Below are 24,012 nucleotides of genomic sequence, written 5' to 3'. Positions count from 1 at the left end.
CTTAACAATGGCATTGGCATTTGTAACAGTGATTTTCAAACATTTGGCAAAGACCAATAAGCTTGGAACATTTTTTTGCTGGTCAGTCCACTGATAAACAAAACAGAGTGCAGCATTGAAAAGCTTATTTCATCAGCCCTGTTTTTAAAACAGTTTCAATCTAAGTTCTATTGTTCAGTTTTGCTTTGTGATGGTCATGTAAATTACCCCTGATTATGATCAATTACCTCAGTAGATTCATCCTATTATCTCTGGAGCCAGCATTACTGACTCAGAAAATATCCTGCACACGTTAACTGAAGAACTTTCCTCATTTGTATCTAACTTTCCTTTAGAGCTGTATAAATCACAGTTTTAATCTTACTAAAATATGAGAGAAAAATCTAGTTGAAAGATGCCTTGTTTCTTTCATTGTATTGGGAAAATATATCTTCAAGAGTGTAGCATGTGCAGTCACATCTCTCTTAGCCATGGCTGTGCTGCATACCAAAGCCTGATGGCACTTGTCATCTGTTGCTGTAGCTATTTGCCTCAGTGGCCAATATTTCTACATCCTTTTGATCTAAATCTCCAGACACAGAATAAGTTGTTGCTCCATTTGTCCAGATCTGCTGTTTTGTGTCAGTATCTCTGGTAAGTGACCTCAGCTGTGTCCTTTTGATTTTCTTTGCTAGTCTAGCAAAGCACAGTAATGTTGAACTGAATATCATAGAAAATCCACACAGAATGAATGATGCAGTGTAGCTGCCGGTTGTATCCACCAGCCAACCTATTGGAAAACAAATAATTTTTAAGGTCTTTAATAGTTTACAAACTCCTTGTACGGTACAGCATTCGTACTGCAGTTTATCACATACAACAGTGATTAAGTGACAGGCATATATAGCTGACACATCAGTTAAAATACAGTTTGCCTCCAGGGAAAGAAAACAAATATCTTACATAATGATCTCATCACACTTAGCTCAAGTTTTTAGAAGCTTTTGTTCAGAACATAACCCCATCACAAAAGGACACTGTAGTTTTCCCTACAGTCCTATATAAACATCCTCTAAAAGCATTGATTTAGCTGACAGTCTGAAAATGTGCTCAGAGCCATCATGGGAGTAAATGCTATTCTGTGCATGAGTTCCCCACCCAGAAACTTTGTCTGGGCTTGTGTGTCACTTGAAATGTTCAATTCATATTTTTGCTGTGACAAATCAAATTAAAAAGCATCAAAAGCAGAGGTGAATTTGAACTTGGAGTGAACTGCAAATACAAAATGAAAGACATATATATATATACTATGGCTATTCAAGAAAGGCATTATGAATCGCTGATCTTCCCACATCACTCAAAATGGATACAAATCCTTTCTGTGGAATGATCAGGACATCATTGTCCTAATCCCTACTTCATTTTTCAAGCCAGAAATTTAAACTAAACTGGCAAGAGATATGGTGTTCAGATATCCTGGTGATGATGATGGCTACTTAAGAACCTGAATAGAATTGAATAGACTATTGCCAGCCCACACTAAAGAAATTCAACAGTAAACCCCACTGCCTAATCCATGCCACATTTCTGAAATGAATGGATAAAGCTCTCTGGATCCTAAAGTCTATAAAAGAACATCCTTTGATTAAAACTCAAGGGTTATTTAATTTCACAGCAAAAGATACATTTTTGCACTTTTTATATTGCTGAACTACATGAAACAATTAAATAACAATGTGCTGCATTATTTCATTGTATGCCCCTGAATTTCCATTTGTTTTTAGTGTGCCGAATTCACTCCATCAAAATAGGGCTTAAGTGGGACCCAAGTGGTGTGTAGGTCATGCACTGGCCCTCTGCTCAGGGCTCAAATGGACTCAAATACTGTTTGTTTATTTTCCTTTCTCTTTTCCATCACTTAGTGCTAAGGCCCACATGAATTTTACATAGCATTTAGAAAACAACTAATCCACAGGGATCTTTTCCTCACCAACACAATGAAAACATCAAAGAGAGGTTACTTTGATCAGTCACAAGGGAAGAACACATCGGGACTGTTAATATTTGAAAATGTTATAAAAATACACAAACTGAAAAGCAAAGCCACACTAAGGTGTTTTCTCTTAACTACCATGGGCGGTGCATATCATAGGCTGGGGAAGGCTATGCCTCCCCAAATAGCCCCGTGTGGCCCTGCCCACGCTCCGCCCTGAGGCTCCCTTCTGCTAGCGAGTTGACCCTAGCTCAGGCAGGCTGCTCCTCTTCCGGAAAGCCTGCTGTGGCTGTGGCTAGGGCAGCCGGCCTGTGGCCGGGACTTGGGGTGGCTGGAGCCACCCAGCACAGGGGGACCCACAGCTCTGGGGCTGTACCACCCGGTGCTCCGGGGTGGGGGCCACACTGCCTGGCACTCCAGGGTTGGGGCCACACCGCCCAGCGCTGGGACTGCTTGTCGGTGCTTTGGGCAGGGGGGGAGCACACCGCCCGCCTGGCACTCTGGGGTTGGGGGTGCTCAGGCTACCGGGGCAGGGGGGGTGGGGCTTCAGATGGAAGGGGCGGGCTGGGCCAGGGGCTAGCCTCCTTGAGCCCATGGCTCACCCACCGCCCATGTTAACTGCTAATCTCCTCTGTTCTCTTCTGGCTTTGTTACCTCTTTACAATATTGGAGGAGGACTTTTGTTTTTAATATGGGCCAGATGCTCTCCTCTGCTCCAAGTGTTTTCTTTTCTCACCAAAATTTGTCATGGGCGTCTGTGTGGCGGGAGGGTCCCAGAGCTTGGGTTGCAGCCTGAGTCTAAACATCTACACAGCAATTAAACAGTCTCTTAGTCTGAGCCCCACATGCCCAAATCAGCTGGCATGGGCCAGCCACGGGTTTTTAATTGCAGTGTAGAGGGCTATGTTGCCAGGGCTGAGGAGGGAATGCACCCTGCATGGATGTCCTGACCTCCACAGGATTCATATCAGGATTGTCTGTGGCTCTTCATACCATTTGGGTGAATGTGATTACATGATTCTAAGGAAAGGAAGGAGGGAGAGCAGCAGAATAAGGACAATGGACTCCACAAAAGCAGACTTTAACAAACTCAGAGAACTGATAGGTAAGGTCCCATGGGAAGAAAATCTAAGTGGAAAAGGAGTTCAGGAAAGCTGGCAGTTTCTCAAAGGCACAACAGCTAACTATCCCAATGTGAAGGAAAGACAGCAAAAGGCCAATGTGGTTCTATCAGGAGCTCTTCAGTGACCTGAATACCAAATAGGTATCCTACTAAAAGTGGAAACAGACAACTTGCTAAGGAGGAATATGAAAGAATAGCACAAGCATGTAGGGACTAAATCAGGAAAGCTAAGGTACAAAATGAGTTACATCTAGCGAGGGACATAAAAGGCAATGGAAAGAGGTTCTATAAATGGATGTAAGCAGAGTCAGGATGAGCTCTACCCTGACATCTGGTGGTGAATTATGGCGAGTGTGGAAAAGAACTCCAGGGGCTGATCTTGTTTGCATAGGCACACCCACCCGCCTGGCATGAGACAACAGCAACTGATAGTGGTTACTTTGGATGGGGTGGGATCCCCAGTTTCTCTGTTATTGGGGCAGGAGGAATAAAGTGTTTTTACCCTGATTATGTGAATCAAGGACAATGAAACTGTTTTATGACAGAGGATCTCACCATCACCTAAGTAGCACTTGCTAGACAAGGGACATGGGTTCCACAACCCAATGAATTGAGAGAGAGAGAGGATGGGGACAGGCATTTATACCTGATGGTATGGGCCCCTTTTGAGGGCCTGAAACACCAATTGCACCATCTCCTCTCTCCACTGTTGAATGTCAGAGCTAACTTTGATTCCATTAGAAGGCTAGTTACAGGCTGCTGAGCTGAATTCACTTTGGGCCAATGGTGCACCAGCACTGGGGCTCCCCCACTAAGAGCTGAAATCACAAAAAAGCTAAAGTTACTAAGAGCTGAGATCACTGAGTGCTGTGTTAACTAGTGGGGGAGCCTGAAGCTATATTGCTAAGCGGCTGGAGGAGGAGCAGCGAGCGGCGCGGAGCCTTGTGGGGATGGTTGGAATGGCCCAAGGAACGGCAAGCGGAGCTGTTTGCGGGGACGGCTGGAGCGGCTCACAGGTCGGGGAGCGGAGCGGAGCAGCTCGTAGAGGAGAGCAGTTTGTGGGACGGCAGGAAGTGGACTGGCTCGTGGTGAAGGCTGCGGCAGAACCCCACGGAGAGACGGCCGGTCGGCCTCGGATCACCTAAGGCACCCAGGTAGTGGTATGTAATTGTCCCAGGTCACTGGGTGGGGGCTCGAGCCGGTTTTGCATCACGTTATTGAAACGGAACCCCTAGATACAGAACCCGGCCCTTGTTGCTGCCAACTTAGATGGGCAGAAGGGTTACATATATTAGGAACAAGAAAAAGATGAACGAAAGTATAGGTTCTCTACTTAATGGGGAAGGTGAGCTAATAATAGGTGACTTCAAGAAGGCTGATATGTTTAATGCCTATTTTGCTTCAGTCTTCACTAAAAAGGCAAACTGTGACCAGATACTTAACACAATAAATATTAACAAACAGGTGGAAGGAACACAAAGTAAAACAGACTAAATCATGCCAAATCAACCTAATTTCCTTCTTTGATGGGGCTAATGGCTTAATGGATAGGGGGGGAAGCTGTAGGTGTGATATATGTTGATTTTAGCACGGCTTTTGACATAGTCCCACATGACATTCTCATAAGAAAACTAGGGATATGTGGTCTAGATTAAATTAAAGGTTAAAGAACATTTAGATTTAGATTTGGCTAAATGTAAATGAATACATCTAGGAACAAAGAATTTAGGCCGTACTTACATGAAGGGGGAGTCTATCCTGGGAAACCGTGACTCTGAAAAAAATTATCAGAGGTGCAGCCGTGTTAGTCTGGATCTGTAAAAAGCAACAAAGAGTCCTGTGGCACCTTAAAGACTAACAGATGTATTGGAGCATAAGCTTTCGTGGGTGAATGCCCACTTTGTCTGGCATGCGTCTGACGAAGTGGGCATTCACCCACGAAAGCTTATGCTCCAATACATCTGTTAGTCTTTAAGATGCCACAGGACTCTTTGTTGCTTTTGAAAAAAAATTGGAGCTCATGGTAGATAATCAGCTGAACATGAACTCCCTGAGTGATGTTGTAACCAAAAGGACTAATGCAATCCTTGGGTGCAGAAACAGAGGAATCTCGAGTAGTAGTGGAGAGGTTATTTTACCTCTGTATTTGGCACTGGTGCAACCACAACTGGAATATTGTGTCCAATTCTGGTGTCCACAATTCAAGAAAGATATTGATAAACTGGAGAGGGATCAGAGAAGAGCCATGAGAATGATTAACAGATTAGAAAACTTGCTTTATAGAGACAGATTCAAGAAGCTCTATCTATTTAGCTTAACAAAAAGAAGGTTAAGGGTTGACTTGATTATAGTTTACAAGTACTTACACATGGAGACAAATATTTGATAATGGGTTCTTCAGTCCAAGAGAAAAAAATATAACAGGATCCAATGGCTGGAAGTTGACAATAGACATAGTCAGACAGGAAGTAATTTTTTAATGCTAAGAGTAATTAATCACTGGAACAATTTATTAAGTGTTGTGGCAGATGCTCCACCCCTGGCAATTTTAAAATCAAGATTGGATGTTTTTTCTAAAAGATATGAAAATTCTAGGAATTATTTTGGGGAAATTCTATGGTTTCTGTTATACAGGAGATCAGACTAGATAATTATAATGGTCCCTTCTGGCCTTAGAATCTACAAATCTAGATAAATTAGATATTTTCAAGTCAGCAGGGCCTGATGAAATTCATCCTAGGGTACTTAAGGAACCATCTGAAACAATCTCAGAACCATTAGCAATTATCATTGAGAACTCATGGAGGATGGGTGAGGTCACAGAAGACTGGGGAAGGGCAGACATAGTACCTATCTTTTTAAAAAGAGAACAAAGAGGACCTGGGGAATTATAAGTACCCAGAAAGACACTAGAACAAATTATGAAACAATCAATTTGCAAGCACCTAAAGGATAACAGGATTATAAGGAATAGCCAACAGGAATTTGTCAAGACTAAATCATGCCAAATCAACCTAATTTCCTTTGTTGGCAGGGCTAATGGACGGGGGGGGGGGAAGCTGTAGGTGTGATATATGTTGATTTTAGCACGGCTTTTGACATAGTCCCGCATGACATTCTCATAAGAAAACTAGGGATATGTGGTCTAGATTAAATTACTATAAAGTGGGTGCAAAACTGGCTGAAAGACCATAATCAAAGAGTAGTTATAAATGGTTCTTGTCAAACTAGTGGGGTACTTGTCCTGTGTCCAATACTATTAAATATTTTCATAGACTGGAATTGAAACTACGTTGACAAATTGGAGAACTGGTCTGGTTTCAACAAGATTAAAGCCAATAAAGACAAGCGCAAAATACTACACTTAAGAAGGAAAAATCAAAGGCACAGCTACAAAGTAGGGAATAACTGGCTAGGCACTAATACTGCTGGAAAGGATCTGAGGGTTACAGTGGATGACAAATTGAATGAGAGTCAACAATGTTTTGCATTTGTGAAAAAGGCTAATATGATCCTGGGGTGTATTAACAGGAGTGTTGTATGTAAGACACAGGAGATAAATGTCCTGCTCTATTCAGCACTGGTAAGCCCTCAGCTGGAGTACTGTGTCCAGCCATGTGCCACATTTTAAGAAAATGTGGAGAAATTGGAGTAAGTCCAGAGGTGAGCAACAAAAATGATAAAAGTTTTAAAGAACCAGACCTGCAAGGAAAGGTTTAAAAAGCTGGGCATGTTTAGTTTTGAGGGGGGGGGGGGAAAGACGGGGGGTGGTCCTGATACCAGTCCTCAAATATGTTAAGGGCTTTATAAAGAGGACAGTGATCAATTGTTCTCCATGTCCACTGAGGGTAGAACCAAAAGTAATGGGCTAAATCTACAGCAAGGGAGATTTAGATTAAAGATTAGGAAAAATTTTCTAACTATATGGATAGTTAAGCACTGGAAAAGGCTTCCAAGGGAGGTTGTAGAATAATCCCCATGATAGTAAGTTTTAAGAACAGGTTGGTCAAACACCTGTCAGGGATGATCTAGGTTTACATGGTCCTGCCTCAGCAAAGGGGGCTGGACTAGATGACCTCGGGAGGTCCCTTCCAACCCTACAGTTCTGATTTTAGGCTCTGTATTTTCACCCTTTAATGTGTTTTTCCACAAAAGTGGGTAATTTTGATGGCTGTAAGTTAGAGATGGGCAACATTTACCAGAACTTGATTTTTCAATGACATTTTTCATCAGTGTTTGAAATTTCTATGAAACATATGGAACAAAATTTCTGCACAAAATTACTTCCCATGTCTGACCAGCTCTAGATAAATAAATCATTCTGCTTTCAGAAGGTAAATCCGGAGTAACAGTATAAACAGTACAGTAGAGTCATCTGTGAACTGACCTGCAATGGGTGGACTCACTAGATAAGGGAGTGCATGAAGAAAATACATTACGCCTAGGGCTGATGATAAGGAAGCAGTTCCCACTACATCTGCTGTCACGACAGGGATCAGTGTAACGTAGGCTCCATCAAAATACCCAAAGGTAAATGAGAATGGCACAAGCAAAGGGAAACTTTGGAGAACGGGAAGGAAGAGACAACAGAGGCCATCCATTCCCACAGCAAAGAGGTAGCAAACATAGCGGTACTTCTTCAGACACCTGCAGATTTTAAAAAGAGGAAGGATAAGTCAATCATGTGTACTTCCTCTTTGTTTCTGTCCACTTCCAGACCTATTAATTTACCACATGCAATTAACATATGGTTGTGTCCTGGGATATTTTCTGTGTTAACCTGTTCCCTGTCTTTTCTATGCTGCACAGTTTTAATGTCTGGCTTAATACACAGCTTTCCAAGTGCAAAACCCAGCCAGTGAGGGCTCTAACACTGTGCTTGATTGACAAACCTGGATAGTGAAGTTCTCTATCTATCCATAGAACACACAGTAAGGACAGCAGTGCAAGCTTCCCTACACTATGCATGTGCCTCAGTTTTCTTGGGGACCACCCTGGGTGAGGTGAGGGTAGTTCAACCTCCAGGCCCATTCAACCCTTGGTCTCTGTTTTAAAACTTTGTCTGAATAACATATACAGTAACTCCTCACTTAAAGTCGTCCCGGTTAACGTTGTTTCGTTGTTACGTTGCTGATCAATTAGAGAACATGCTCGTTTAAAGTTGCCCAATGCTCCCTTATTACGTTGTTTGGCAGCCGCTTGCTTTGTCCACTGCTTGCAGGAAGAGCAGCCCGTTGCAGCTGGCTGGTGGGGGCTTGGAACCAGGGTGGACCGGCAGCCCCCCTATCAGTTCCCCACTCCACTAAGTTCCCTGTGCAGCAGCCACCCAGCAGGCTATCAATTGCCGGAAGTTCAGCTGTCCCTCCCCCCACTGCCATGTACGGCTCCTGCCCTCTGCCTTGGAGCTGCTCCCGGGAATCTCCTGCTTGCTGTGCGGGGGGAGGGGGGAAGAGGGGTGCTAATGTCAGGGTGTCCCCCTCCCCCCTGGTTCTTTCCCCCGCTTACCACATCTCCATAGAGCGGGGGGGGGGGCGCAACACAACAGGGCTCAGGACAGAGGGAGCTTGCTAACATCAACTGCTGTCTCAACTTGCTGATCTACTTAAAAAGGCAATGTACTTGGGGGTCAGCGTACTTAAAGGGGCAATGCGCATCTCTCTCACACACAGGGTGTGTGTCTCTGTCTGCCATTCTGTCTCCCATCCCTCCATTTGTGCTGCCTTGTCGAGTGTGAGGCTACATTAACAACAATGTGTTAACCCTTGAGGGCTCAGCCGAGTGCTAGTTCATCATTCAGCACTAAGACATTCCCTGGGAAATATTCCACCACCTCAACCAAGCTTCACAATCATCATTGCTGTGTACAGTATTAAATTGTTTGTTTAAAACGTATACTGTGTGCGTGTATATATATATATATATATACACACACACATATATATATATATATATATATACACACACACACATATATATATATATATATATACACGCACACAGTATAAGTGTATACACACACACACAGTATATATATATATATATATAGTCTTTTGTCTGGTGAAAATTTTTTCCCTGGAACCTAACCCCCCGCCCCCATTTACATTAATTCTTATGGGGAAATTGGATTCGCTTAATATCGTTTCGCTTAAAGTTGCATTTTTCAGGAACATAACTACAATGTTAAGCAAGGAGTTACTGTACTCTTCTGTATTTATATCTAAGCTCACTAAGACTGTTCCTAATATTTTGCAAAAATAAGATAAATGACCTTATTCCCTCTTCTCACTTTTACTGGTGTAAATCAGTACTGATGCAATGAAATTAAAAGTGGTGTAAGTGAGAGAAGAATCAAATCCACAATTCGCATTGACTCAAATATCCAGTGTCCTGAATAAGTATGATGACTGAAAGAATAAGCATGAAGACCTTTAGAATAGCCTACTGCCACACTCACCTGATCTTCGCCACCAGTATTATAGACATTGCATACAACAAAATGTCACGATGGAGTAAAGGTAGCAAAACACGGCTAAGCACTAAAACCTCAGGAAATGCAGAAGTTAGGATTCACATACAACCTTAACTCTGCCCGTTTGTGTTTATGCATTACAATACAGTGCCAGATCTTTCATCCCTTTTGTGCCACGACAGCAGCACAAATGAGATAGAAAGGCAGAAGTAGTAGATCACATCCTCTACAGAGCTGGCACAGAAGGTAATGCTTACTATACACTGAACGCTGAGCTACATTTACACTATAGACAAGAGCAACTTTGGACAAATGTTATTCATTTCTAAAAATGAAAATTAGAAGTATAAGTTAATTCAAAGATGAAAACTAAGGTAAAAAATGAGCATTTCTGAAAGTTGTATAAATACCATAAATTGAGCTGATCTATTGGAAAAATAATGCAAGCCATTGTAATGTCCTCAAAATGTACGTTAGCGAGCATTACACCTAGCTATCCCACATGAAAAGGCTTATAACTAGTTTGCGGTCTGTCATTACCTTCTGTCTGTCAACCATCCAAAGGTGATATTACCAACGATATCGATGACACCAAGTATGGACATAAGGAAGGCAGCCTGCTGATGACTCACACCAACATTCAAAGCATAAGGCACTAGGTAGACAAAAAGAGGGCTACAGCCATATGCCATAAATAAAATAGACACTGCTAGCACCATGAAGTCTGGCATCAGTAAGAAGTTGTATTCTTGCCAGGAGCAGCAGCATAGACATTCATGGGACCATGCTTTGATTAAAGGTGAACAGATAGACAACCGCTTTAAGTCTTGCTTCTGTGCTTCTGAGACATACTCCTGTTCAAGAAACTCAGGAGGGTGTTTATGGTCCTCCTTAAGAGTAATAGGCCTCATCAGGGCACCACAGACACAGAGATTTAAAACAAAACCGCCCAGGATGAGTAAGGCTCCACGCCAGGAAAATTGTTCAATCAAGAATTGGACCACAGGGGCCAGAATGAAGGTACCGATTCCGCTCCCTGACATGGCTATCCCATAAGCCAGTGCTTTCTTTTTGTTGAAATATTTGCCCACCATTGCTATGGCTGGAGAATAACAAAGTGCAAATCCAAGTCCTAGGGAAAAAAGCAGAATGAAGGTTGTTTAATACTGAATATAAGTAACAGGATACATTAAATTAAACCAAGTAACCCACTCCCATCAGCACTAATAATGAAGAGGCCCTTTGTGGATTATCACATTTCACAATTTAGTGAGTATGAGATAAAAACATGAAGAAAAAAACAGGGATACCGAGTCAAACAAATATAGTTGACTCTCACTAAACTGTACCAATGCAGAGGCTCAGTGAGGATTGATGAGCTTTGCGTATGAACATGTACTCAGGCTAGATAGGAGCACAGCATCATTGGCCAGTTATTAGTAGCCTGGCCCTGTACCCAGGCATCACTGAGTGCCAGGGGATGGAGGGACCTCCCATTTAGATTGTCGGATCATTGCATCAGGCACATTGGTCCTACGATCATTGCTCGGTGTTACACTCAGCTACAAACCCAAATATCTATTTTCAGGGCAGATTTGTCTGTTTGCAGATCTCTGAAGGGTGGCATAGGGAATTTCTCTCTACTGTAAAATGTCCTACAAGAAACTTTCTTTGACAAGATGAAGAAATTCTGCATTTCTACTGGCTGGAGTTTCTGTGCAGTTTTAAATCCCCTGGGAAAGTCCTTATTCAAGGTGCTGTGACCACTTTCAGAACCGAGGTTAAAAAGGCTCAGAACAAGATGCTATTCCTATTTAGTAGATTAATTAGATTCATCTGGGCAGGGAACAATTTCATGGATTTTGCTACAGCGCTTCAAGGACAGATGCACAAGAATCAGACATTCGCATCAGTGCTGGCATTTCTGCAGGGATTTCTGAATCAGACACAGAAACTTATTCCAGGCTGGCATTTTGAAATAAATGGCACCCTCAGTTACACAGGTACCTCTCCCATTGCCTTTGGCAGAAAGCACAAGCTTGGGAGACTCTCAGGATGTAGCAGGCTATCAGTGTTGGCCTGAAACACTCCATCCTGCTAACAGGTGCTGACTCTGCTGGGAGAGGGCTGAATGGATTAAATCAGGGGTCGGCAACGTTTGGCACATGGCTCGCCAGGGTAAGCACCCTGGCGGGCTGGGCCAGTTTATTTACCTGCTGAAGCGGCAGGTTCGGCCGATCGCAGCCCCCACTCGCCGCAGTTCGCCGTCCCGGGCCAATGGGGGCGGCGAGAAGCGGCGCGGGTGAGGGATGTGCTGTCCACGGCTTCCCACCACCCCCATTGGCCCGGGACGGCGAACCGCAGCCAGTGGGGGCCGCGATCGGCTGAACCTGCCGCGTCAGCAGGTAAATAAACTGGCCTGGCCCGCCAGGGTGCTTACCCTGGCGAGCCGCGTGCCAAACGTTGCCGACCCCTGGATTAAATTGACACACTGAGACTAGCAGCTTGTTATCTCACCCAGACATAAAAGAGATGTCCTGGGTGTCTTGAGGCAGGACCTGTGACTTTTGGGGGGAAGGTTTGAACGGAACTTTATGTTCTCTCATTGTTTATTTCTTTGTGAAGAAAGCCAAACCCCAGAAAGGGCAGTGAATTTTGACACTACAAAGCTAGTGTTGTTCTCAACTGCCCTCTAGATTACAGGTCAGCTCACTGCATCAGTACTACCAGCCTTTTACTATTAGTTCATTTCTTCCCTACTCACTCCCTGCAGACTAAATTCACTGCTTGTGAAATGGACTGTCTACAACTTAATGTACACTGCTTCATTGCTTCTCTTCTTCAATATTCATAACCGCTCTCATAAAGGAAGCCTCAGTGTCGTAGGAGGATATGTGACATGGCGCTGTGGGTTACAAGGGACCTTTTTATTTGTTACAAACACATTGGACAAGGATTAACATTGTAATGCAGGAGCAACACACACTGTAACAAGGAATTTTTTTTTCTTAGCAAATAAGCTGTTGGCAGCACACAAAGTATAGTAATTCTACCAACTTGCTACTCAACGGCAGGGGACCAAGTACAAGGCTTATATCACCGTGGCTACCGTGGCAGTTTTAATGAGGCAGGAATTTCAGTATAACTATTGCAACCTCTCCCTTTCTTTAGTGTACAAGCAACTATACAAAAACAGGACAGACTAAGGGTATTCTTTTAACACAGTGGCTGAACTCAAAGGGAGGATGCATTAGGATAATGCATTCAACAGAGGATTTGTGCTTCTTAACTGAATGTAGAGCAGGCAGAAATAAGCCATGCAATGGTGACTTAAGAAACTGATGCAATGACTCTCTCTCATTTATTTATTAATCATTTACCTTGATTTAAATCATTTAAAAAATCACCAATGCAAAGCTTTGTCTGCCTTGACCTATAATTTATATTACAACAAAACTCCGAAAGCATTACACCAAAAGGAACCCTGCCAGCCAGTAACCTACCAACAAACAAACAAGCAAACAATCCTCTTTCCCACCCTCTTATCATCTGAGAAGTTTACCCTCAGCCACACAACTGTTGAACAGATGACTTTTGCTGTGTGCTAGGCCGGTCACCAAAACTGGGGTATTTCAGATCAGGAGCAAATACCAGAGGCCTGGAGCCCTCCCACATAATGCTCTGCAGGCTGGTCATTCTTTCATAACAAGGGGGTTCCAGCTTGCGAGCCTCTGCTGACTGCAGCTGGGGCAGTGTCAGTGGGACAGTGGTGGACCCTCTAATGTTAAGGTAATGGCTGGGGCAAACATTATGAATCCCTCCTACCTGTAAGCACGCCTAGTGAAAAGTAGAGGTGTTCCAGGCTTGTGGCAAATGAACTCAGGATCAGTCCAGCAGATGCGAGCAGTCCTCCAAGCATGATGCCCACTTGACACGATAGATGGTTACTGATAAAACTTCCAAGTGGGGCTTCAAAAATAATGAATGCAGTTAGTGAATGAATGCAGTGTGCACTCACCTGCACTTCACCGCCACAGTCAAGGCTTGGGAACAAAAATCAGCACCAAAGCCAGACAAACACCAATCTGCTGCTGCAGCTAATTGGAGTGACATTTCAGATTCACATACATTACGTCACGGTGTTTGTGACCTCCTCAAAAACCCTTTCAGAATGGCTGTTTTCTATTTTCCATAAAATCAGGTCAATGGCTATTTTAAATCAGGCAATACCACTATAAGACAAAGCTGTTTTTCCATTAATGAAGGCAAAGCCAATGACTAGGTTAGGAGCATTTTGTTCATTACCCTATCATTACAGCAGCAATAAACCTGCTACCTCTGGAATTTGTACTGCTACTCTATGAAAAGATGGCCCTTCTGCCTCATCACTGCAAAGCTTAGAACCTATAAGTTGTAAAAATGATCTCCCTCTCTGGTAGGAATAGGCTGACCCAGCAATATTCAAAGTTAAAATCCCTGCACACACAAAGAGCAGTGTGGAGCGTCAAAGTCCAGTTTCACCCACGGGAAGTACAAATCCTAGAAACCTTTGTGCTCTTCTCTCTGCCTATTTAAAATTCCCTTAAAGTTTCAGGTGGAAAACTTTGTCCCCACATCTTCGCCTATGAGATGTGGTGTAGTTGGTGCAGAGGTGTCTGGCTACATTTTAGGCCTCAATCCTGGAATGCAATGAATATGGGCAGACCACTTTACCTGCAATATGATGTGTGCAGGATCAGAACCTAAGTTTGCACAGTACTTTGCAGATCTTTAAATGATATCCATGAGAAGTTAAGTGTAACTCCAGTACAGAAAGGGTGTCCTAGGGCAGTGGTTTTCAAACTTGTTTTCTGGTGACCCAGTTGAAGAAAATTGGTGATGCCCGGAGCTGGGGGTGAGGTGTTTGGGGTGTGGGAGGTGCTCAGGGCTGGGGCAGAGGGTTGGGGTGCGGGGGTGAGGGCTGTGGGGTGGGGCTGGGAATGAGGGGTTCAGGGTGTGGGAGGGGGCTCTGGGCTGGAGTAGGGGGTTGGGGTGCGGGAGGGGGTCAGGACTCTGGGCTGGGGGTGCAGGCTCTGGAGTGGGGCTGGGGATGAGGAGTTTAGGGTGCAGGAGGGAGCTCTGGGTTTGGGGTGCAGGCTCTGGAGTGGGGCTGGGGATGAGGAGTTTAGGGTGCAGGAGGGGGCTCTGGGTTTGGGGAGGCTCAGGGCTGGGGAAGGGGTGTGGGGTCCAGGAGGGGCTCTGGCCTGGGGGTGCAGCTCTGGGGTGGGGCCAGGGATGAGGGGCTTGGGGTGCAGGAGGGGGCTCTGTGTTTGGGAGGGCTCAGGACTGGGGCAGGGGGTTGGGGTACGGGAGGGGATCAGGGCTCTGGGCTGGGGCTGCAGCCGGGGATGAGCAGTTTGGGGTGTAGGAGGGGGCTCCAGGTTTGAGGGCAGGGCTGGGGGCTGGGGTAGGGGATTGGAGCATGGGGTTGGGGTGTGGGCTTACCTCCGGCAGCTCCCAGTCAGTGATGCAGCTGGGGTGTACAGGCAGGCTTCCCGCCTGTCCTGGCACCGTGAACCACGCTGTGCCCCGGAAGCGGCCAGCCACAGGCCTGGCTCCTAGACGGAGGCACGCAAATGGCTCTGTGCAGCTCTTGCCTGCAGGCACCATCCCCTTCCCCCCCAGCTCCCATTGGCCGGTTCCCCGACAATGGGAGTGTAGAGCCGGTGCTCGGGGCGGAGGCAGCACATGGAGCCCTGTGGCCCCCTCGCCTAAGAGCCAGACCTGCTGCTGGCTGCTTCTGGGGCACAGCGCGATGTCAGAACAGATAGGAACTAGCCTGCCTTAGCCAGGCAGCACCACCAATGGGACTTTTAATGGCCTGGTCGGTGGTGCTGACCAGATCTGCCGCAACCCAGTGCCTTACATTCCGCGACCCAGTACTGGGTCGCAACCCACAGTTTGAAAACCACTGTCCTAGGGGATATTTCATAAAGAAAACACATAGGACATTTGCTCACAAAAAAGTTCAGTGAAGGGATGCGATGGTTGTGACTTGAACCAAAGGAACTAGGAAACACAGTCAAGTCTGAAATGTAACTGCAATATACTAGGTAAAACAAATCCTAGTGGAATGCCTCTTAAACCGTGACCTTTCCCATTAGGTTTTTTTCACAAAAACATTTCTTAAAACACACATCACTTGACAATAAAATGCTCTGTTTCTTTTCAGTATCAGACAAAATGGTACAAAAAAGCCCCCTCCTTGCCAAACTGTGCTGTGGGATACAGCTTGGACATACTACACCCATTTGGCTACAAAGCCAGGATGTGCTGGACAAAAGTCATTAGCCAGCCTGAAACCAGAAATTTTCTACACTGGCTCTGATGACTTGTGAATACACTAATATCAGGTGTCCCACAGAACTAAAGAACAAACCAATTTATTATTCAGAGAGTGCAATACCCACCACACAGCATTGTGGCACAGTCTGCAATGGAATGGATCCAAGCTGTTCGGGCATAATCCTGAGCAAAGTATGTCTGGAACTCCACAAAGAAAATTGAGATGCATCTAGGAAAGAAAACATGAATACTGATCTGTTAAATTCCAGGATAAAGGTTACCTGGTTTGGGTCTGTTCCAAATCCTATGAAAGTCAATGCAAAGATTCCTATTGACTTCTAAGGGAAATACATTGGGTCATTAAACATCTGCAAAATGGAGACTGAAATGAGAGACTCTCTCGATGTACAGGAAATAATGACAAATGAAAATGTGGCACATAGGATGGATAGTTCCTACAGTAGTTCATATGGCTGGTTTATATCTGTCTAATTGAATCAGAGAAGAACAAATGAGACAATGACAAATGAGTCACAGAATGGTCATCAAGTATGACCCTCGTAGTGGGATTAGACAGATCAGTTTAATCCGGCAAGGACAAGGAAGACAATTCTTTCCACAAGGAGAGCCAATCTTTAAAAGAGCAGACAATTATACTGACCTCTTTTATTTTAACCTCCCATAAACTATTATCCTAGTCCTACATTGTTGTTTCTCTCTTTAAGGACTAATATATATTAGTCAGATGACTTCTGGGCCATCAGAAGTCACTTAGGGCATGAAGAAGGCCCTGCCATCCCTGTGTATCATGTTGTTTTCCAGAGTGGCTATCTTGTTGTGTTTCTATAACTTCACTTTTTCACTAGGCTAGGTTGTTGGCCTATCATTCAACCTGTGATACTTCCCAGGGATACCCAGGGCCACAAGGCACTTCGCTACCACCAGCCCTTAGCATGAGGAAGCCTTGTCTGTGTCTGCCATATGTCAGCTCCCTGGCTGCATCAGCCACGGGCAACACAAAAACTCCCCTATGCAGGCCCTGCTCTCTCTACAAATTAGCGATAGGCACATTCCAACCCCCAAGCCCCCGCAAGCATCTCCCTGGAATGTTCAGCCCCTGGTCCACCAGACACTTGCAGTATTCACAGAATTGCTGCTTCCAAAGAAGGAGGACACCCCAGCTTACCAATTACATCTCAGATCAATGCTCTATTTAACACACAGCACTTGGTTATGTTTATAGTGAAAACAGTAAACGTTTATTTAATAAACTGTAGAGGTTCAAGTGATAACAAGTAGAAGTGATGGAAACAAATGGTTACATATTAATTAAAACCATAGCATGCATTCTAGAACTTAGACTTATTTTCAAATCTTAGAGCAATACTTATCCAAAATCCTTCCAGTGTATTACAACCAGGCTTGGCTGTGATCTTCCATTCATCAGACAAGTCAAGCTGCCTCCTCAGTGAAAGATCCAGGGTGTCTGTTTGCATTCCCAGATAGATCAGAACAATTCATTGCCCATATTTATACACAGGATACCACCTGCTGGTTGTTTCTTCCTGTATACTACTTTACTGTAGACTTTGCCGTTTCTTAATCAGCATCTGGCTCAGTATGCAAATTGGCCTCCGTTGAGACACACACAATACACAACGACCAGGCAGGGAGATAAGCGTCTGTTACCCCCTTCCTGAAAGGAAGCCATCCAAGACATGTCACCTCCTGGTTATCTGCCTTAAGAATCTCATTTTCAGTATAGACATAACTTCTTAAATATTATCTGTGCATACAATTTGCAGTGATTATGATGGACCAGTGGGCTACTGGTTCTCAGTAAGGACTTTATATGCCAACCTTTACTGAATTATTAGGCATATATTTGACCTGGCAATCCCCGTAAAACTCTTTGCACCCCTTGTGCTCTCAGTCAGTTGGCACCAAGACATTTCTCAAGGATAGGATGTTGGCCTGTCATTCTCCCCCACAACCTGGAGGACCTAGGGACTGCTTTTTTCTCTGGCCCCTATCCTTTGACCTGTCCAGTTTGGGTGGCCCCGCCAGAAGTTTAAAATGCTGCCGGCATAGCTCTCAGGGTCATTGGAATGCAGAGGCCTTCCCATCGCTTCCCACCACATCAAGGATACTCTTCTCCTTCCCTGGGGACTGCACCTGAATGTGGTGGGAATGTTTGCATATGACCCTGAGAGCTATGCCAGAGGGAGCTTTAACTCCTGGCAAGGCCACCCAAGCAGGACAGGTCAACGGGTAGGGAGGGACCAGATGAAAAGTAGTCTACGGTCCTCCAGGCTGCGGGGGGTTGGGGGCTGTGGGAAGAAGGGGTTGAGCAGTAAGCCAACAACCTATCCTTGTAAAAAAGTGAAGTTATAGAAACACAACAAGATAGCCACTCCGGCAAACAACATGATAGACAGGGATGGCAGAATCTTCCCTGTGCCCTAAGTGACTTCTGATAGCAGAAGAAGGATTCCAATTCATGTTTACAGAGACATATAGATATACAGACCTACACACAAAATGCTATTCCGTTATGTAAAGGTTGGAACAAACTCACAGTAATCAAGGAATCCTGTGCCCATATGCCTGCAGACAGCAGCATACACTGTAACTGAACAAAAGATCCAAAATGCTGGCTGATTTAACAGTACAGACTCTGAATGGCTCTTCACATACAGAGACTGATTCTGAGACCAGCCCTCCCTTTTTGTGGCTGTAAATACTCGTGGATGCATTGTGAACACAAAGACAGGAGGCCATCTGTTTCAAATCTGGCCAATAAGGTAGAATGTTGAAGTACAAATAGTAAGCAAATCTCCCCCCCCGCGCACACACACACACACCCTGTCTATATTGATGCCAATTAATGTTAGACTTATTAATACTATTTATTTAGGTACCTCCTATTGCAGATCAAATAACACAACCCCTGCTCTGACAAGCTTATGAAGTATGGCATCAATGAGACTCATGTGCATAAAGTTAAGTTGTGTGCATGACTGTCTGGAGGATGGGGCATAGGCTCTGACCCCACAACGAGTTCAGTGTGGACAGAGCCAACACCCCACTGATTTCATTAGCCCGAGTTGCAATAGAATAGATACAAAAACAACAAGAGTCCGGTGGCACCTTAAAGACTAACAGATTTATTTGGGCATAAGCTTTTGTGGGTAAAAAACCCCACTTCTTCAGGTGCAGAAGTGGGATTTTTGCCCACGAAAGCTTATGCCCAAATAAATCTTAGTCTTTAAGGTGACACTGGACTCCTTGTTATTTTTGTGGATACAGACTAACACGGCCACCCCCTGATACTTGAGAATATATACAGACATTCTTCTTCTTTCCTGAATCCACAACATCAAAGTGCAGGGTGTATCTGCCATCTTTCCATATCACATGAATGAACAAAATTGACCTTTAGGATAAAATGCATTTATGTACTACTAGGAACATGTTACTAAAGAAAAACAATAAGAGTTTTGTTGGAATGAAAGCATCGGTAAGGATGAGAGGCACAGTGTAATTCTCAAATATAGTCTGGTAAAGTAGACCCTTTCATCAGGTCTTCTGGCTGTATCTATGTCTGATCTCAAATTCACCATGGAATTCCACGGTCTCCTTCACTGCTCATGTGGCACCATACCACTATTTAGTGGTGTTTTTTGATACTTTAAAATAAAATATCCACACATCCAATATCTGATTGAGAAATAGGAATATTTCAAGTTTGCTAAATAAGCAAGGGATTGTTGGGTGGTCTTCCTGTTCTGTCCCCAATCAATCAACTGTCTCTCAGTTCAAAGCTAGATTCCAGATGCATCTGTTCTAGGAACTATAGCATCAATTATATCAGTTCTATAATGCAAATCAATGTATTTCACATGCAAAAAAGCAAACGTTATGGGGACAAAACTGCCTTTAGAAAAACTTGTAGTGTTAGTATGTAGTTCATGTAACTGTAGTAATATGGTAGCACTAGATCAACATTTACATGGTTATAGACAAGTGTTTATGAGACTTACCACACAATTCCTTCATCAAATCTGGCAGCTTTATTTAAAAAGAAATACATTATGTAGGTAAGAAGAGTTGTAATTGTATCGTGTTGCCAGTTCAAATGAGACCCTTGGCTCCAATGCCCCTCACATACTGTGCTGCCTGTCTCTGATATCCCTCATACAGTTTACATGTTCATATTAACATAGACCATCCTCCCATGTATAGTAAAAATAAAACACAGCAACACCAGCAGAAGGAACCTTCTTGTCCCCAAATGTATAGATGAGCTTTTCAGAGTATGTTAGCCTATTTTCTCTCCTTCTATTTTTGAGGAATACAGCAACAAATATTCCCTGTATAGTTAGGATACTTGAGGTATATATGGTGAAGGGCCTCTTTAGGTCACAGCTCTCATGCAGGATGGCACCTGAAATGCTTGTAGAGAGCAAAGAGATTACACAACAGCTCGATCGGATATACCCAAGAGTCAAACAAATCCACAGGAACTGGCCAAAACAAATCACAGGAAGGTCAGAGAGGGACACAGGGCCTGGAAAGACCCTGACTGCCTCCTCTAGTCCCCACTGAACAACTACAGCATGAAGTAACTCTGATAGTGCAGAATAGTAAGGGTGATGATAGGAGTTCTTGGACAGGGCATAACAGCTGTCATCGGGGACTAAGCAGGACTAATATTGGAGGAATCTTAATCTCTTAGCTGTCCCAGCCCCATACAGATTTCAGGAGGCCTTCAAAAACAAAACAGGTTAGAAGGACAGTAAAAAGTCCAGACAGAATTGATTCCTTTAACTTCAACTATTAGCCATTACAGAGTATCTTTCTTATTTTTCTCTTTATAAGAAAAGAAAAGAAAAGAAAAGAAAAGAAAAGAAAAGAAAAGAAAAGAAAAGAAAAGAAAAGAAAAGAAAAGAGTCAGCCTGATAAGAAGCTATTTTACCTTGTTACAGCCCTAGTGCAGATAGTAACGAGGAAGCAGCCAACAACAATCATCCATCCCCAGCCTCCATCGGGAGGGGAGGAGAGCAGAACTTTCTTTGGTGCTGCCATAGCTGTGATAGTGATTCTTTTTTCTTCTTTCCAGAGTCACTGTAAGGGACTGACTCCAGCTGACGTGCAGAGCATGCATGGAATGTTACCTGGTACAAGGATTATTTGCCATCTGAAACAGAAAAACAGCAGGGAGAGAATCAAACTAAATCACCCTTCACCCAACCCCTGTGAAACCGCATTATCAAAGGGTAAAATATAGCTGTTGTTTTATTGTATGTGATGATTTATTTCTAACTACAATGATTGTTTTCAGAGTAGCAGCCATGTTAGTCTGTATCCGCAAAAAGAACAGGAGTACTTGTGGCACTTTAGAGACTAACAAATAAATAAATAAATAAATTTGTTAGTCTCTAAGGTGCCACAAGTACTCCTGTTCTTTTTACAATGATTGTGTAACATGCATTCTGTGCATTGTGAGAAGCAAATGACTTTGGGTCACATTCTGTTCTCATTTACTCAGCTGTAAATCAGGAGGAACTCCACTGATTTCAATTTACATTGTATAATCAAGAGCAGAATTTGGTCCTATTTCTGAGAGATTTTCTACCTTTAATATTTGTTCCCGCAATTACACCCTAGCACATAATACCACAAAATGCAGTGATCCACATGTACAGGCAAAAATCCTCAACTGGTATAAATCCCTGTAGCTCCTTTAACTTCAACAGAGCTACACTGACTAACTCTAACTGATGCTCTGGCCTGATTTTAATTAAAGTTGTAAAACAGTTTTCCTTATAATCAACTGTTTTCACTCACACATACTTTACTGAAAAATTCACCTTTGGGGCTGAAATTTTCACCTACCCATTAAGGTGAATATCCCTGGAAGTCTGAGCTTTTTTGAACTCCAGGTGAGTGAACCCTCCCCCCCCGCCCCTCCCAGCAAAATTTGTTGACTTCAGTTATGATTTTTCTGAGAAGGGAGAAGCCTAAAGGGAGGAATTTTTACCCTTTCTCATGAAAACACAGTGTCTGTGCACCACTTACATCCCAATTAAAACCCCAAAACAGGGTGAAAATGCAATTTGATTGGGGTTGGACCTCTGCACTAGACTGAATTCCACCCAAAGGGCTCAATCCTGTAACCAACTAAAGTCATGTGAGTGGCCTTCTTAACAACTAAAGTTACTCATGTTACACACGTTTGCAGGATTGGACCCATAGTGACCAGTTGCCATGGCTGTGATTGGACCCATAGTGACCAGTGCCACTACAATACAAGGCAGGGCTGAGCGTTCTGAGGCTAAACCCCACTTACACTCAGTTTCCTGCACATGCAGCCTGGCTGTCTGGGCTGTTCCCCATTCCCAGGTCTGGGCAGGATGACTGCATGGTTTGGGTGATTACTGTTAAGGGCTAGTTGCTTTGTTGCAGGGTTGTTGGTTTTTTTCTCCTGAATGAAGTAAAGACTTCAAACAAACAAGCAAAGCGGTCTGGTATGTGTTTCAATTTTGCTTGGAGAGAAACCTAAAATAGCACAGCTATAGTGTAATATTGTAGATGCTGAACATACAACATTCACGCTGACAAGAATCACAGGCAGTCCCATGAAATGTTATCTGATAACATTTGGAGAAGGGCTTTGGGGCTCTTTAAAGGTACACAGTGATAAGCAACTCAGGGTAGCGATTAAATCTCTGACGAGATGCCTGCTCAAATCACACAGTTCCTCAGTCAGACACTGCACAGGGGCTTGACCCTGAAGGCCCTGAGCACTATGGCCACAATCCAGCAAAGAACTACAGCACATGCTTAACATTAAGAACCTGAGTCCTCCCACTGAAACTTGCACAATCCACCCTTATATGCCGTAGCATCTCAGTTTGTGCATTTTGAAACAGAAAACTCTTTCCAAAGGCAGAAGTTTCAATCTACAGGGCAGTATTACAATGCACCAGAACTGGTGACCTGAGTTACATAGTGAAGAGAAATATTTGGAATTACAATATGGAAACGTGCGCTTGTCTGCAGTTTCAGGCTGTTATTTTAATGCAAAAGTGTTTTGATTAGATTTTTATTTACTGTAGAAATGTAATGGACCATTAGAATGAAATGAGCATAGGGCCAAATTCTATCCTGAGTCTTAGTAGAGTAAATTTGCAATAACTCCATTACAATCACTCTGGATTGACACCAGTGTACATGAGAATTTGGCTCAGAGTTCCTAAACCGTTTTCTTTCAAACAGAGACTGGATCCAAATAACTTTCTGGAGTATTACTGAGTCTTTACTGTTAACATTTTCAGATGTCTATTAGTAATTGGGACTGCTTTGTTCCAGATCCACAGGAAAAATCTACAAAAATTTATTGTTAAAATGCTGACACTTATAAAAAGTCCATTATGTGCTGGCTTCCAGTTAGTCTCAGTTAGAAGAATTCTCTTTTCAGTCAGTAAGCATATTTTATTGTATGTGATCATAGAGTAACCTTATTGAGAGAATGCACTCTAAAGGGCCAAATTCTCCTCTCTTTTAGACCAATGTATTTAGAATTTGGCCCTATATACTGTCATTACAGTGACACTTGACATAGATTAGTTAAAGGTCTGTCAGGGCTACAATCAGAAATCCATATTTCCAGGTGAGTTTAGTAGAATTTGGCCATAATTACTGCCTCCAGGCTGAAACTTGGACTAAGGCATCTCAGACAAAATTACTTTTCTTCTGAATACTCCTTCACGCTTGTTACACTCTATCATGTAAATATGTGTAGTGAAACCTGCACTAAATAAGGACTAACGATCATAGCCAGTCCTTTATCTGAAGAAACCACTTTAAATGACCATACGATTATAATTTTGTTGCACCTTTTGCTATAAACCACCTGTGTCAGACTGCTGGCTTTTGCGAATCCCTTAGATGATTTCTAAAGTTGACTAATTTCACTGTAAAGTGTTAATTTGCATCCTATGGACTCAGCAGACTACTGATGCCCTCTGTTAGGGCCTGTAGCCATGTCCTGAGTCTGTGATCTCACCAGATCTCACAAACTAAGTCCTGCAAAGGGACTAGTGTGAGTGGACCCTCATG

General features: G+C 43.6%; 1 protein-coding gene across 1 annotated transcript; it reads right to left on the bottom strand.

Moving 5' to 3' along the window:
- Positions 1-506: 506 nt before the first annotated feature.
- Positions 507-20,976, bottom strand: SLC16A12 (solute carrier family 16 member 12). The gene is made up of 6 exons (XM_065408485.1): positions 20,867-20,976; positions 16,014-16,117; positions 13,390-13,533; positions 10,105-10,696; positions 7,483-7,742; positions 507-769 (listed from the first exon to the last, which is right to left on the bottom strand). The coding sequence occupies exons 1-6, from the start codon at positions 20,974-20,976 to the stop codon at positions 507-509; spliced, it is 1,473 nt and encodes a 490-aa protein (XP_065264557.1).
- Between the last annotated feature and the right edge of the window lie 3,036 nt (positions 20,977-24,012).

This window comes from Emys orbicularis, chromosome 7 (genome assembly GCF_028017835.1).
Source record: "Emys orbicularis isolate rEmyOrb1 chromosome 7, rEmyOrb1.hap1, whole genome shotgun sequence".
NCBI lineage: Eukaryota > Metazoa > Chordata > Testudines > Emydidae > Emys > Emys orbicularis.
This window is presented reverse-complemented; position numbering and strand designations above follow the sequence as displayed.

What these genes read in the sequence shown, in the direction of transcription:
- SLC16A12 (XM_065408485.1), bottom strand. Translation starts at nt 20,976, where the DNA reads ATGGCAGCACCAAAGAAAGTTCTGCTCTCCTCCCCTCCCGATGGAGGC. An exon ending in CTGTGCCACAATGCTGTGTG is followed by an intron (nt 13,534 to 16,013) that starts GTGGGTATTGCA and finishes TTATTTTTGAAG; the next exon opens with CCCCACTTGGAAGTTTTATC. An exon ending in TTCACTAGGCGTGCTTACAG is followed by an intron (nt 10,697 to 13,389) that starts GTAGGAGGGATT and finishes TTTTTTCCCTAG; the next exon opens with GACTTGGATTTGCACTTTGT.